This window comes from Lepisma saccharinum, chromosome 2 (genome assembly GCF_977018435.1).
Source record: "Lepisma saccharinum chromosome 2, izLepSacc3.1, whole genome shotgun sequence".
Taxonomy (NCBI): Eukaryota; Metazoa; Arthropoda; class Insecta; order Zygentoma; family Lepismatidae; genus Lepisma; species Lepisma saccharinum.
Window position 1 is genome coordinate 6404403 of NC_139230.1, and position 15208 is coordinate 6419610.

The 15208-nt window shown below is 35.8% G+C and overlaps 1 protein-coding gene across 3 annotated transcripts in view; it reads left to right on the forward strand.

Annotated features, from left to right (window-relative positions):
- Positions 1 to 15208, forward strand: part of cher (filamin A protein cher) — a 361674-nt gene that overhangs the window by 297436 nt on the left and 49030 nt on the right. For all 3 annotated transcript variants that reach the window (XM_083116998.1, XM_083116996.1, XM_083116997.1), the window contains 4 exons: positions 3459 to 3587; positions 9487 to 9660; positions 9991 to 10155; positions 11716 to 11919. In XM_083116998.1, coding sequence (XP_082973124.1) covers positions 3459 to 3587; positions 9487 to 9660; positions 9991 to 10155; positions 11716 to 11919 — 672 coding nt within the window. The remainder of the gene's footprint in view (positions 1 to 3458; positions 3588 to 9486; positions 9661 to 9990; positions 10156 to 11715; positions 11920 to 15208) is intronic.

Below are 15208 nucleotides of genomic sequence, written 5' to 3' on the forward strand. Positions count from 1 at the left end.
GTTAAAACATTGAATGAAACCCATTCTTTAACTTGGATGCTTGCTGATGATTACTTCAGCCTAAAAATCTTCAATTTCAGTGTAAACTGTACTTCCAGAAAATAAACTTTAGTATGAGGGAGAATTCACACCAAAGCGACAAGCAACACATGCCACATATGCTTGTATTTGATTGATTGATTGATTTGGTGTTTTAAGTCCACTTTATGCACAGTAGGGCTAATCGGGACTGGACCTACAGTTTAAAGTGGGATCCGAACCACTACGTGCCTCCACCGGGTATCGAACCCGGGACCCCTTGATTACAAGGCGACCACATATGCTTGTGAATGAGCCAATCAGCAGCAATGTTTCACACTGTAGCAGCATGACAGGCTGCACAAGCCTAAGTTCGATTGGTGAAATCATCAAGCAACATGTCTCACCTGTCACTTTGGTGTGTATTCTTCCTAAGAGAAAATGGTGTTGAAATTTTTGCTCGTATGGCCTTTTGTTTTGTTTTGTTTAGAACTGGCCCAGATTAATCTGTGAAAGACTTTCCCTTCTGGTATTTGCCAGAGCTGCCTGCTTATCAGTCTAGTGGCGTTACAGACTTAGTCACACAAAATTCTGCAAAATGACTTCCTCTCACTTGTATCAGCCTTTTTCATGAGTACTAATGCAGTTTAGTGGCATGGTTGTGAACTATGGGAAAGAAAACATGCACTCAAGAAGCGGTTTGAGTTAATCTTTCATCTCTCACTTGCTTCATTAAATTATGTTATGTCCAGTAGCAGGTCATGTGTAATACATATTTGTTACTCTGGAGAACATTATGAAAACCCTGTGTTGTTTGCTATTGTTTGTGGGGAGGGTGGGGGGGATTATAAGGAAAGATTGAGAGGTTGTAGGGTTAATTTAATATACTCATAGACTATGTGTTGAGAATTCTTCAATTAAATACTTTAAAAAGATCTAAGATCAATTACTTACGTGTGTGAGTACAATTTGTCGATCAAAACTGCTTCCTTCTTCAGGTTAATGTGTATTCTTAGGCATCAAACATGGTGTCACATTAAGAAAGTGTTAGTTGAGGATACAGGTTATGTTAAAAACACTTACTGAAGAACCCACATTGTAGCTATTAAAACAGTCATTCGGTCCACACACAAATCTAAAACCGTGCATATCACAATCTAAAACCTCATAAAAGAAACATCCGAAGCAGCTGTTAGGAGCCACCCAGCCAGTGTTTGGTAGAAGTGAATGTGATCGACAAATCGTACTCACACACGTAAGTAATTGATCTTAGATCTTTTAAAAGTTCTTCATTATTTAGCTGTGAGTAATACGCACATTATAATATGATATTTTGTGTAGTATTTTAAGACTTTGTCTCATTTCAAAATGAAAATATAGTAGCCAAATTATCTCTAAAACCTTCACAAGTAAGAAAGTATTTTTCATACATAATAATGTGCATAAATCGCCATCATTTTTAAAAAATTTCCATTTGATAAAGTAGAACTCGAGCAGCAACCCTTCATAAAAACTTGAATCCTTTCTACAAATACCATCCTTCTTACTTATCTTTTATTAGTTATACATAAAACTATGTACACAATTTCCTTGGTATTTAATTTCCATCCACCCATCATCTACTAAAAGAACTAGGTCTACAGTGTTCGCTACAGCTGAATTTTGTCCTGGTGATTGCAGTGTACAGTGTAATCAATTTGCATGTAACATTTTAACTTGCATATCCCTCCAATGTGTTGATTCATATATATATCTTTGATTCTATGAATAACGTGACTGTATCTTTACATATATTAACGAAACTTGCAAGTATCATAAATCAATTAGTATTCCACGTGATAGAGATAACTTGCAGAATAGTTATTTCAACAATTCATTTTCCAGCAAGAAAATGTCTTCCTGCTAAATAGCTTATACCATTTTCAATTGATTTTTGGGTTTGCATTACTAATAATTTGCACTCATTATATTTATTTTACTTTTCTAATAAATATGAAATAACTTAGAAATCACTTAGGCTATTCTAGAATTTATTTCTTAATTTAAAAAGTTAACTTCTTTCAGGATTTTCACATACCATTCCCGAGATAATGCATGGAGCTTGCATTTATAGTACATTAATGTTGTATTTTAATTCTCTAACAATATATTGTTACAGTAGACAATCCACTGTCTTGATGTTGGATTTTTACCCCTTTTTGTAGTCTTCTAGCAAGTTTCCTATACATATATCAGTACTCTTGTTATTTACTGCCTTCTCTGTAAGAAAACACATTACGTGTGTTGTGCACACTAAAAGCAAAACCCTGGGTGCATGTCATTGTCACTTTCTTTCACATCCAGGCACTTCACCTTTTGTTTTTCCAGCTCTCCTATGATCCACCTTGCACACTGCTGCAATAAGTATTGAAGGGTTGCACTTTTCAGGCTTATTGTAATGGTAGGTATCTCATGTCTTGATTTGCAATTAAGCCACAGTTACTACCATTTCATATTTGCAGTTGGTTGTATTCATTTTCTGTACTTGGGCTTTCAGCAGTTGATGCCGTAACTTAATTATATAACAGCATTTTATGTTCTTTGGTCTGCATTAACAAATAACACAGAGCTGTTACATATACATGTATAAAATAATATTTTTTGTAGCAATAAAATATGGCTTTGCTTATTGCTGTATTATTAAATTTTTAATTCTCCTCATAGGCATGTTTCACATTACACAATTGATATATTCATCAGTATATATCCACTAGAGAATATATTAATTTCTCGCTTTTGAGTATGTGTACATAGCTATTATACAAATGCTTTTAAATTTAAAGATATTTAGTAAAAATAGTTATGCTGGCTCAGAAAAGAATGTTTGAAATTGCGACAACAACATATTTTATAGAAGAGCATAAACATTAAAGTGTGAATATGTATTACTTTGACAACTTTTTAATATATATTAAATGCATTTGAACGTTAATACAATGTTATGTTCAAGATGTTTATTGAATTGTGATGGATTAAAATATATTTTTGTTTATAACATTGCCTGTGGATTTTCTGGCTTCAAATGTAACATTTATGTTGAACAGCATAAAGCCATAATGAAATGCCTAAAAGTAATTGAACACAAAGAGTGTTGCTTCTTAAATAGTAGTAGAGAATCTTTCATTATTATTATAACAGTAGAAATAATGACTCATATATTAAGTGCTGCGAAAAGTTTCAGAATAACATGCACAAAAGACAAGTGCATGGAAAGCTTAATATATGAGGGAAATTCATATATTTTTGGTAAAATGATTTTGTAATGTGAATCTCTCCTCACTGATGTGAAGAGAGTAGTTTAGTATTACTATTTAGTAAATACACTTGCCTTTGCATAATTTTAGAGCATAATTTTGTAACTATAGCATACTAATGTCATAATTTTATTTTATCTTTTACAGGGTCTCCTTTCAAATTCCACGTTGATTCCATTAGTAGTGGTTATGTGACAGCATATGGACCTGGACTAACACATGGAGTGTGTGGTGAACCCTCAAATTTCACAATATCAACTAAAGGAGCAGGAGCGGGTAAGTGTACATGGAATGACAAAAATTCAACATGAAAACCTCCCAACTGCACTTAAAAATAGCTCAGTTTCTGAGCCTTTAGCCCAAGTATTCTAAACCAAGATTGTGAGACATACACTCAATGTGCTTTTTGAATCAAATTGATCCCTAAGGTAGGTGTAATACATATATCCCAAAGGCTGCAGTTTTTATGGACAGTTTGAACAGCGTATTAAACATTACAAATTAGATGGTGCCAGAAAAGGGGACATTGGCCCATCCATAGTTTTTCAAATACATGTCTCTTAGATCAAGAAGCTTCAGTAGTCTGAGCAGAACAAATTTCAAGCCCCTGGAGTGCCTTTTTTTAAAATTCAAAAAATACAGGAAGAAATGCCTCCATATGCTTGGTGTAACTACTAACAGTGGTGTATTCTGAAAATTTGATCTGGTTTACCACAACAAATCTTTTTTATTGTACATTATATATAATAGAAACAAAACACCAATGCAGGCATGCAAATAAAACAAAAACAGAAGTCCAACAACTTCAAATTTTCCAGCCATTTCTATATATGTGGAAAAAGTTTATTTACTGGTGGTATAACCGGTAACATGGGAGAATATGCCACTGGTAATAATAATAATAATAATAATAATAATAATAATTTTTATTGTAGAAACATATGAGAACATCACATGTATTACAATCGTCAGAAATATAACCTATCCTTATAATAATAAAGTATACACAAATCTTACAAACAAACATCCCAACAGCATCTTAGGGTAAAAACACAGTGAAGCACATCCCTCATCGCTGATTGCCAGAAACTCGCAGGGACAAGTTTCTGGTAATTCAAAACCATGGAGTCAAATGAGGAAAAACATGGTGGAGCCCCACTCATCGCAAGATGTTCCCAGGATCAAACACGGTTTGATCTTGGGTGTCTCGTTTCAAGTGGAAGGTTCTGTGATTGGTCCACTCAAGGTCACTTCTCCCCTTCGTGGAAGACACCCTCCTCATTTTCCCAGTTTCTTTTGACAGAGTTCCGCTCAACAGAAAGAATGGGGACCAGTTTGAGTGGGAGAGGCTTGTTCGAGGTGCCTGTCCGACATCTGGTTCATTCATTATATCCTGACATTTATATGCCTTGACCGGGCTTCTTTCGATTAGCAAGGGTCCTTGTGCCGCACTGTGTTTTTACCCTTAGAAACGTAACACAACTTACATAAATTTAATAGTTAACAATATTATCTTACACAAGCATAACAATTTTACCTAACAAAATTAATTTCAAAGAATTCTTCTGCCTTATATATAAGTACTTAGTATGCAATGTTACAGCAATAAGAGCCATCTTGCAATTAAAATTGACTGCAATTATGAGCATCCTACAAAAGAATTTTTCTCTAATGAAGTGGTATCTCAATAAAGTATTTGTTAGATAAACATGTGAAATCCTCATATTGAACATCAGCATATACAGCTTTTCTGGTTATTCTCTTTAGTCATTGCTGACCTCTGTGGTGGAGTGGTTAGCACAGCATGCTATAATGCCAGGAGTCCCTGGTTTGAATCCTGGCATGGGTGTTCTTTGCAAGTGTCTCTTCATTAGTTTTATTATATCATTCATTGTGATTAGCCAAAAGTGACAGAGAAGTGATGTGAATTAACCAAATCAATCAATCTTTACTCATTGTCAATGGTTGCAGAATTTCCTTTCAATAATTAGTTCCTCCTAATTTGTAATTGAATTCCAGATTTACAAATTCCTTCCTCTCCTGTATATTGGTAAACTTTAAATTGGGTCCATTAGCAACTAGGGCTATTTGTACCCTACATAATTATATCTGAACAAGCTCCTTATCAACCATGAAATGTAGAACAGGTCTCAAAAAGTATAAGACAGTGTCTTAAAACTTATGTGGAGATGAGCTCATTCTTCTTCTATGGTGCTCTGGTCCATATTCTGTCCCTGGCCTCTTCCATCCCGTCCTATCCAAGTTCCTAGTTCTCAGTAGTTGTACTGCGTCTGCTCCAACCGCTTCTTCCCATCTGTTTCTGGGTCAACTGATTTTTTCCCTCCAAAATTTTGTTGCATCACCTTCTTGGGGATTCCTCCTCATCCATCCTGATTATGTATCCTGCCCACTCTAACCTTTTAGCTCTTATGTAAGTTGATATGGGGACATCTTTGTAAAGTTCAAATAATTCCATGATATTTAATCAATGGTAGTAATGAGAAGTATGCTTTATTGGCTCTTTGTATGCTATTTCTTACTTCTAACATCTCATCATTTCTGTCTGTGAGGAATGCTCCTAGATAAGGGAAACTTGATACCACTTCCAATTCATATTCTCCAATCTTTATGATTTTCCTTTGACTTTGCTTTCTTTGTTTGGACTAATATTTTTGTTTTATTTGTGTTAATTTGTAATCCAATTTCCTTCCCTTTCTCATCTAGTGTTTTCACCACTTCTTTAATTGATCTTCCTATGATATTGATGTCATCTGCGTATCCAACTATTTGGGTCGACTTCTATTCCAATGTTCTTCTGGTATCTATCATTAGTTTCCTTATCACATATTCCAGAGATAGATTGAACAAGAGTGGTGCCAAGTCATCTCCTTGTTTGAGACCTTGTTTAACTGGAAAGCACTCTCCCACACATGCTTTGGTGTTCTGCATTGTCATTTCTACCAATCGAATTAATTAATTTTGCGGGTATTCTAAATTTCTCAATATGTTTCCAATTTTAGTTTTATCAATAGTCATGTGCTTGTTTAAAATCGACAAGGACTTGTGTTATTTCTATGTTCCCTTCCCAACACTTCTCCAGTATCTGTCTTGACTGTATGTATTTGATCTATTGTGGACCTGCCTTTTCTGAAGCTGGCTTGGTACTCTCCTAATGCTTCTTCTGCATATAGTTGTTATCTTTCTCTAATATGTCAATATCTTGTATGCTACACACAGCAATGATATTCCCCTGTAATTTTCACACATTTGATTATACCCTTTCTTGAATATAGGGCAATTACACTCTTTCCAGTCATCTGACATATGTTTCCATACTTTTCATAGGAGTAAGTGTAGGGATTCTAACAACTTCTTCCCTCCATATTTCCATATTTCTGCTGGTATCCTGTCTTTCCCTGGTGCTTCGTTGTTTTTTAGATTCCAAATAGCTTTTTGAATTTCTGCTAGTGTGGGTGGCTCTTTTGGTTCTTCTGACTCTTCTTCCTCCTCATTTTGTCTATTTAATATTTGTTTTTCATTCCCCAGTAGTTTTCCCTCTTTATCTTTGCAGATGTTTGTTCTTGGTTTAAATCCTTCCCTTATATTCTTTATTTCCTTGTATGCCATATATGTATTTCTTTGTTTAAAGTCTTGATTGATTTTATTTATTTTCTCTGTTACATGTTTTCTTTTCTTCCTATGACATATACAGGGTGTTTGAAAAAGAACTCCCTAGTTTTAAGTATAAATTTAATAGGGAAAGTAATGAAAACTTACATCAATGAGTACATATCATGAAAGAGGATTCCTTCAAGTTTTGTTCAATGTTAGTACACCTCAACGTGGGATCCATTTGTTGCCCTGCACACGTCGAGACGATATTCCACTTCTCGCCACGTATTCACCAACATTTCAGGTGTAACTGTCCCAACCGCAGCGACAATTCTTTCCCGTAAATGATTGATGTCTCTGATCCTAGCACTGTACACAACATTTTTTATGTGGCCCCAAAAGAAAAAAGTCCAGTGGGGTTAAGTCTGGACTTCGTGGTGGCCAAGGTATTGGGCCAGCCCTGCCCATCCACCTTCCTGGAAAGCGAGTGTTAAGAACCACACGCACCTGTTTACTGTAATGTGGTGGGGCGCCATCTTGTTGGAAAAACACAAGCCCCTTTTCCGCCTCAATATCGTCCATTTGGGGAAAGACGTACTCTGTCAACATGTCATGGTAAACGTCCCCGTTTATTGTTTTTTCTACAAAAATGAAAGGACCAACCACACGATCTTCCATCAAACCACACCAGACATTAAGTTTTGGAGAGTCACGTTGATGCTGAATAACTTCATGTGGATGCTCTGCCCCCCAAATTCTACAATTATGACGATTAACTGTTCCACTGACATGAAATGTAGCCTCATCAGAAAAGAGAATGTTTGGTAAAAAATTGTCATCATCATCAATTCTGTGTAGAAAGTCAACAGCAAACTCATACCTTTGGATTTTATCAGTAGGTTTCACTTCATGTAACAGTTGCAATTTGTAGGCGCGCAACTTTAGTCTTTTACGAACAACATCACACACTGTACCTTTAGGCACTCCTAATTGTAGACTACGTCTGGCCAATGACTTCTTCGGGCTCCGAACACACGAAACATGGATCTGTTCAACAACATCTTCGAAAGTTCTCGGTCTACCTGGTGATTTACCTTTTAAAACACTACCGGATTCCTTGAAAGACTTTAGCCAATGACGGATAGTTTTTGCTGTAGGTGGTTCACCACCATACTGACGTCTAAAATTACGTTGCACTGTTATAACTGACTCAGTTTTCACAAACCAAATAACACACTGTGCTTTCTGTTGCGGAGTACACATTGTTGCTGAGTTGCTCTGCACTACACGAATGCCAGAACTGAACTGAGGGAACAAAGGAAAAAACACAGCACTGGTGCCGTCTCAAGGTCAAGCAGACCTACCAACTGCAAGGGTGCCAAACTTGGAGAGTTGATGAATCAAACACCACAAACTAGAATACTGTATGTCACTTTGTACAGATTCTAGGACACATTAAAACTAGGGAGTTCTTTTTCAAACATGCATATTTCTTCCACTTCTACTTCTCTGCTGTTTGCATGGTGGTTGTGCCTACTTGTTCTAGTTTGTGCGCCAATTACTTCTTAAACCTCTCTGTATGTTTATTTTCTGTCAATTTCTTAATTTCGTTTTTCTGATTCGGTTCTGTTTTGTTTCTTGGTGATTTTGTTATTCGTCCTCTGAAGACTACTTTGACCAGGTAATGGCCTGTTCCACAACTGGCCCCTCTGTATGATGGTACATTTAGAATGCTTGTTGCCCTCCTTGTCGGAACATGGTGCTGACCACATTATCTCCAAAATGGCCAAGATCAAGAATGTGTGGAGCCAACCCCCACGTCCCCTAAATGTGCCTTCATGGCACGGTGCTATGTGCATGGGGAACTTTGCCTTACCTTAAAGATCTTTGTAAATTGATGCATAATAAGAGTGGAATACTTGCACACTAATATTAATCAATATTTTTGAACAACTTTTAATTATATTACAATTTCCAAGTATCTGCATTGGTATCAGTGGGAATCAGTGAGAGTACCAGGATTACTCTCAGTTCAAAGTGCTATCGGCTCAGCTCTAATACGAATCATAAAATTTGAGGCTCTACTGTACCTCTCGGCACATGCAAGGACAAAATACAGAACAACAGGCAGTCTTGCATATGATTATCCTGGCTGTAGGTGCAGGCACCAGAGCCTCTTCAGCCTGCAACAGTGCAATATCCAGCATATACTACATAACGTGGTCATTGATACATGTGTGCCTTCCAAAAAGGTCACCCCCTACCTCTTATTTCTTTGCTTCACCATATAAAAATTAATTAACTTTGTATTTTTGTTGCACTTAATGTGTTGTTCATATTCTTTTGGCAGTTTGGATGTTTTTTTTCTAGATTTTAGATTCTTATCTTATAATTTACTCTTTCTTGCTTATGTTTTATTTTTTGCATTTGCTCGAAAAACATATTGAATTTTTGTAGGTGCTGATGTTTAGATTTTATTCATACTTTTTCACTAATTTATTTCATGAACTGGTAACTTGATTGATTGCAAACAAATAGTTGTAACATACTATCATAATTTCAGGTGGGTTGTCCTTAGCAGTAGAAGGACCAAGCAAGGCTGAAATAAGCTGTCATGACAATAAAGATGGAACTGTCTCTGTATCATATCTTCCCACTGCACCAGGAGAGTACAAGATCTCTGTTAAATTTGGAGACAAACATATCAAAGGAAGTCCTTACACTGCCAAAATTACAGGTGGGTAATTTATGTATTTATTTATGTATTCCATAAGAGATTACAAATTATTTTTGCCTATAATTTATAAAACAAAATAGAGAAGTCAAGTTTCTATTTCACTGTTAGTGTTTGTGTTCTTTTCCATAAAATAGTATTAAAATGTAGCTTTACAATGATAGTAATGCTGCCAACTTGGAAGCCAACAATTTTGAAAGACTATATTTTTCCAGAAGTTCTTGGCTGAGCTTCTTTTTAAAATATTATACTTATTTCCTTATATTAATGATATCAAAATTAACAAGACCGTAAACACGTTTATCAAGTATTTGCTTTCTTTTGTATTTTCAGGAGAAGGAAGGAAAAGGAATCAGATTTCTGTTGGTTCATGTAGCGAAGTATCTTTACCGGGAAAAGTATCGGACCAAGAAATTCGCTCTCTTAATGCTTCAATTCAAGCTCCTAGTGGACTTGAAGAACCCTGTTTCCTTAAGAAGCTGCCAAATGGAAATCTTGGTAAGATATTAAAAAATGTTAAGAATAGCTATGCATAAAACTGGAATGACACCTACAAAATGCAATGACTATGTAAGGGGGGTATCAAAATGTCCTTAAGTAAAGAAGCATACTTTAATTTTTACTAGAGAGAAGATTCGTATGTTCTAAAATTGAAAAAAATATGCATTTAAATATGATTAAAAGTTTGAAAGGTTTTCTCCACACCTTTTTAAAGTATATTTGGAAAATGGGCCTTAAAATGTGCATTATAAATAAACCAAAAAATAACAAGTGAATCCTGAAATGTTTGAGTGTGGTGACACTCATTATTACAGCATAGTGTGCCATATTTTGTTAGGATTTATTTGTGTGCTAACAGGATAAATTTGTTAAGATGCACGCATATGCTTTGTCCATCCATCCTACTGCATATTAGATGGAAGTTTTATCACTACTGCTGCATCCCAATTGCTTTACATGCCTATATAATCATGAACTAATTTTTTCAAAATGTCCCTGTAGTTTTTCAAGGTCGAATATATTTGAGCATCTTTATTCTGATTTTATCGATCCCAATTTTTCCAATAATTTTTATGTGAAATCAAAATGATCAGAGGGTGGTTCATATTTTTAACAAACAGTATATATATATATGAGAGCATAAATAGACAAAAAAATACTAATTTTTCACATTTTATTATTTGTATTATTTTCTCAAAGGGTTGAACCACCTTGCAAAAAAAAGACTTCTTGCCACACCTTTGCTCTATGATATAATTGGTATATACTAGGTTTTAGCACATGTGCATTCTTATTAAATTATACATATTTATTTCATATACAGTCTCTTAATTCATTTTGTTTAACTCAATAAAAAATCTGTCTCTTGCTATTTCATTATTTCAACATTTTTAAATTTCATCTCTAAAAATGCATTTTTAATACTTGAAACATCAACTGAACAGAAATTTTTCTTTTGCAATATTGTAAAATACTTTCACAAATTTCATCTATAAATGTAAAGAGAAAAATATTACTTCACATCCTAAAGAATTATGCTATAGTTTTACATAGTTAGAAGCCTCCCCGATGGCGCAGTGGTAGCATCGTCGCCTTGTAATCAAGGGGTCCCGGGTTCGATACTCGCTGGAGGCACATAGTGGTTTGGATTCCACTTTAAACTGTAGGTCCAGTCCCAATTAGCCTTATTGTGCATAAAGTGGACTTAAAACACCAATTCACTCACTACATAGTTAGAAGATACAGGAAAAGTACCGTGTGTATAGATATTTTTTTAGTTTCATTAGGTTAATTTATTTACTTCACTCACAAGGTGGTCTTTATAATAAATTTTAGAATGCAGAAATCCTTACATATGCTCTAGCATTAGCCTGTAGCTTTGATGCAGCTAAAAGAGAAAGAAGAAGAACCACCACTTTCTCATTCTGTAATGATTGATCATCTTATTTCAGAATAATCTTTATAAAGTGAAAATAATCAATTAACTAATCAATCAATAATCAATGAATAAATGTTAGAAATGTGTAGAAATAGAGTAATATGTTTGTATTTTTACAGGAATCTCCTTTACACCCCGTGAAGTAGGTGAACATGTTGTTTCTGTGAAACGAATGGGAAAACACATTACAAACTCTCCTTTCAAAATTACTGTAGGCGAAAGAGAAGTTGGTGATGCTAAGAAGGTTAAAGTTACAGGAAATGCATTAGAAGAAGGAAAGACACATACAGATAATACATTCACTGTTGATACAAGAAATGCAGGTAAATAAAGATTTTTTTGCAAAAAAAGTTTCTTAAATATGTGTTATTACATAATGAAATGTACTGTTTATGATTCCATGTGCTGATTCTTTTGTTGTATACAGGATTGTTTCTGATCTCTGATAAAGAATTGCAAGTTTGAATGTGACACTGCTGTCTGCATGCTTGGCCATGTTTTGGGGATATGCAGGGATATGTTTGGGGAGGTGCCCCAGTATACACATGTCCAGCTGCAACTTACCAAAGCAAATTGAACAATTTTGGGAAGACTACATAACTGGCTTTTCCGATGCATACTACCTAGTCCTACCATAAATACTGTCGCAAGGTTTTGAATGAAATTGAAGATGCTTTCAAATATTTTAATATCGCATGGCTATGTGTTACATGGATCATCAGCATCCTTCGCCATTTCCTGCCTGAAAACATGGATATATTGTGTAAACATAACACTAACCATTGTTCAAAATAACCACCTCTGACTGTGGCCACTCATCAATTGCATTACGTGTTCTATTGAGGGAAATCTGACACTGCCTTCAGCACCTCAGAATGGCAATATTGGGGTGTATTTTCTTTCAAGTAATGTCTTGAATAACAGACCACAATTTGTAGTCCAGAGGGTTGAGGTCTGGAGTACCAGATGGCCTCAAGCCTCTGCTGGGTTGTTCGAGCCTTATGAGTTGATGCAGAATTCTACAGAAAGCTCATCTCTTGACCATGGATGAGTGTGTTACTGAAATCCTTGGGTGCCATCATAACACACCCCAACCACACCAAGATGGGTCAGTCCCCTCTGGACCCTTGGAACCTTCTCACTAGGTTCTCGTGAACACCTTGTCATTTTGTTAGTTGAAAGCCTCCTTCCTCCACAGTTTTCCTTTATTGGTGAACCTGATTCTTCTGTGTATGATGCTTTAACTCGGCTGTGGAAAAATTGCATATACGTCGTTTGAAAGTCCTATGTCATTTCACAACACATGAGACATTTACATTTTGGAAATGTTCAGCTCAACAGACCATCAATTGTTGCTTCCTTACAAGACTTCTGTGCATGCAGGCTGCCTCTGATTTCACCAGTTGCACAGACCTTACAGTGTGTGCCCCTCTTTGCCTGGGCCTGTCATTCATTCATTCACTGTGTCAACGAAACACTGGATAATATGAGACACAAAACCTCTTGGAGATTCAAAGCTTCTGGAGGATCTTGAAAAATTCCACCTGCTGACTTCCCTACCTTATGGGTGCTTGCTATAACAGCCTTACAGTTTTCATACTCGCCCCATTCCATCATGAAAGCTAAACACAAATGTTCTACCATTTATGTAACTCCATTAGAAATGACTCACATGTTCCTTCTCACTGAGGGTTGTTGACATTGAACACCAGGTGAGAAGCCACCTTCCAAAGTTGACAGTATATGTGGTAAGATAGCTATTCCACTATCATAGATGCCTGCAGGAAGTAAAAATTTTCTGTATCATAGAAAGTGATTAGGAGTGTGCTGAGTAAAAAAAGAAAAATCTGTCTGAGATTAATTTCAAAAGGATAGAAACAGGCAAATCCGTGACCTGCAACTAGCCATAGTCTAGACATGAACATTATTATCAACCAGAATTTGAAGTTGAAAAGAAGTAACGAGCAGATCATTGGATTGCAATTCAGTTATTCCTAACCTTATCCTCTGTGAAGTATGTATAATATATTGATGTATTCTCTGAAATCTCATGTTTACATTGATGTCTGACACACATCATAATTTTGTTTTATAACTGCTCTCACAGTTTTAAAATTTACCCCTCGTGATGGAAAATTCAATACTATCTTATCGGGAAATAGCTCATGATGAGTTTGTTTGGACTCAATCTTGCTCAGTTGTTTGCTCATGATGTCACCACTAATATCATCCATTGAAAGTCAGTACGAGAGATCAGGAAAAAGTTTCCTTTTTGTTCTTTTTTTTTTTTAAGTACGAGCCCGATAAATGAAATGAAACTAGCAATGTGTTATTTTGTCTTTCCTCTACATTTACACGCAATGCAATGTTTGTGCAGGCTACTGCGCATGCGCAGCATGTGATTAGCGTGAGTCATGCAGTGAGAAACGTGCCCTGGCCATAAGGAGTAGCAAGTCATGGCAGAACAACATGTTTTGGCAGTGTGGTGTATTGCTCACAGAGTTTTTGAAGGAAGGGGAAACAGTCAATGCTGCACATTATTGCCAGACACTGGAGAAAGTGAAAAAAGCAATTTGCCGCAAACGTCTGGGACTCCTTTCTGCTGGTGTCATTCTTTTGGATGACAATGCTTGTCCCCATTCGGCAGCACTAACACAGGATAAACTTCGAGAAATGAAATGGGAAAGGTTACCACACACCCCCTACAGCCCTGAATTGGCCCCGAGTGACTTGTTTCCTGCACTGAAGTCCCAGCTGCAGGGTCAACGTTTTCACACTGATTTGGAGGTTCAGACAGCCATGAAAAGTGTTCTTCGTTCCCTGGACCCTGATTTTTTTGTAGATGGCTTTCAAAAACTTGTGCAACGATGGGACAAATGCTTGTGCCGCCTTGGAAATTATGTTGAAAAGTGAGAAAGGACCATGCTACTTGGTGCAACTTGATTTTTGTGTGTAACTTAAGAAATACATTTTTTGCAACATAGGGAAACTTTTTCCTTGAACGACCCTCGTACATGCTCTGTTCAAAGTATTTTTTTAAGAAACATCAGTTTCATTTTTCCATTATTCAAACTAGTAACTTATTTTATAAATCTGGTGAAATATAATTGTATTTTTACACATTTTATTGAAAGAATATTGAAAATACTGCAAAGCTTCATGTAATATTGAAAATGTCATGCCCAGGGCGATGATGGAAACTTGTGAGTTGAGAGTTACTATAATATTAGAAGGTGTTTCACCAGGAATAATCATTCGAGCTCATAATTTCCAAGCAGACTGATGTCGAAGTTTTTCAATGATTTTATAATAAAAAATGATATCTCAATGTTTCATTTTAATTTATATTTAACGTCATGTAGATGGATATAAAGCATCCTTCATAAAACTATTTCTTAAAATATCAAAATAATGTAGATAATATAATATAATTAGTGGTTAAATTTGAATATTGGATCACATCCATGCCACGGAATAAACAGAACTATGGATGATGGATATGTGACCATAGAGTTAATGTGGACCGTTACTTTGGAGCATTGGAGTAATATTAACCTAGGTGCTAGGTACTAGGTTGCATAGAAGTGGATTTTTTCTACAGGTGGAAATTGT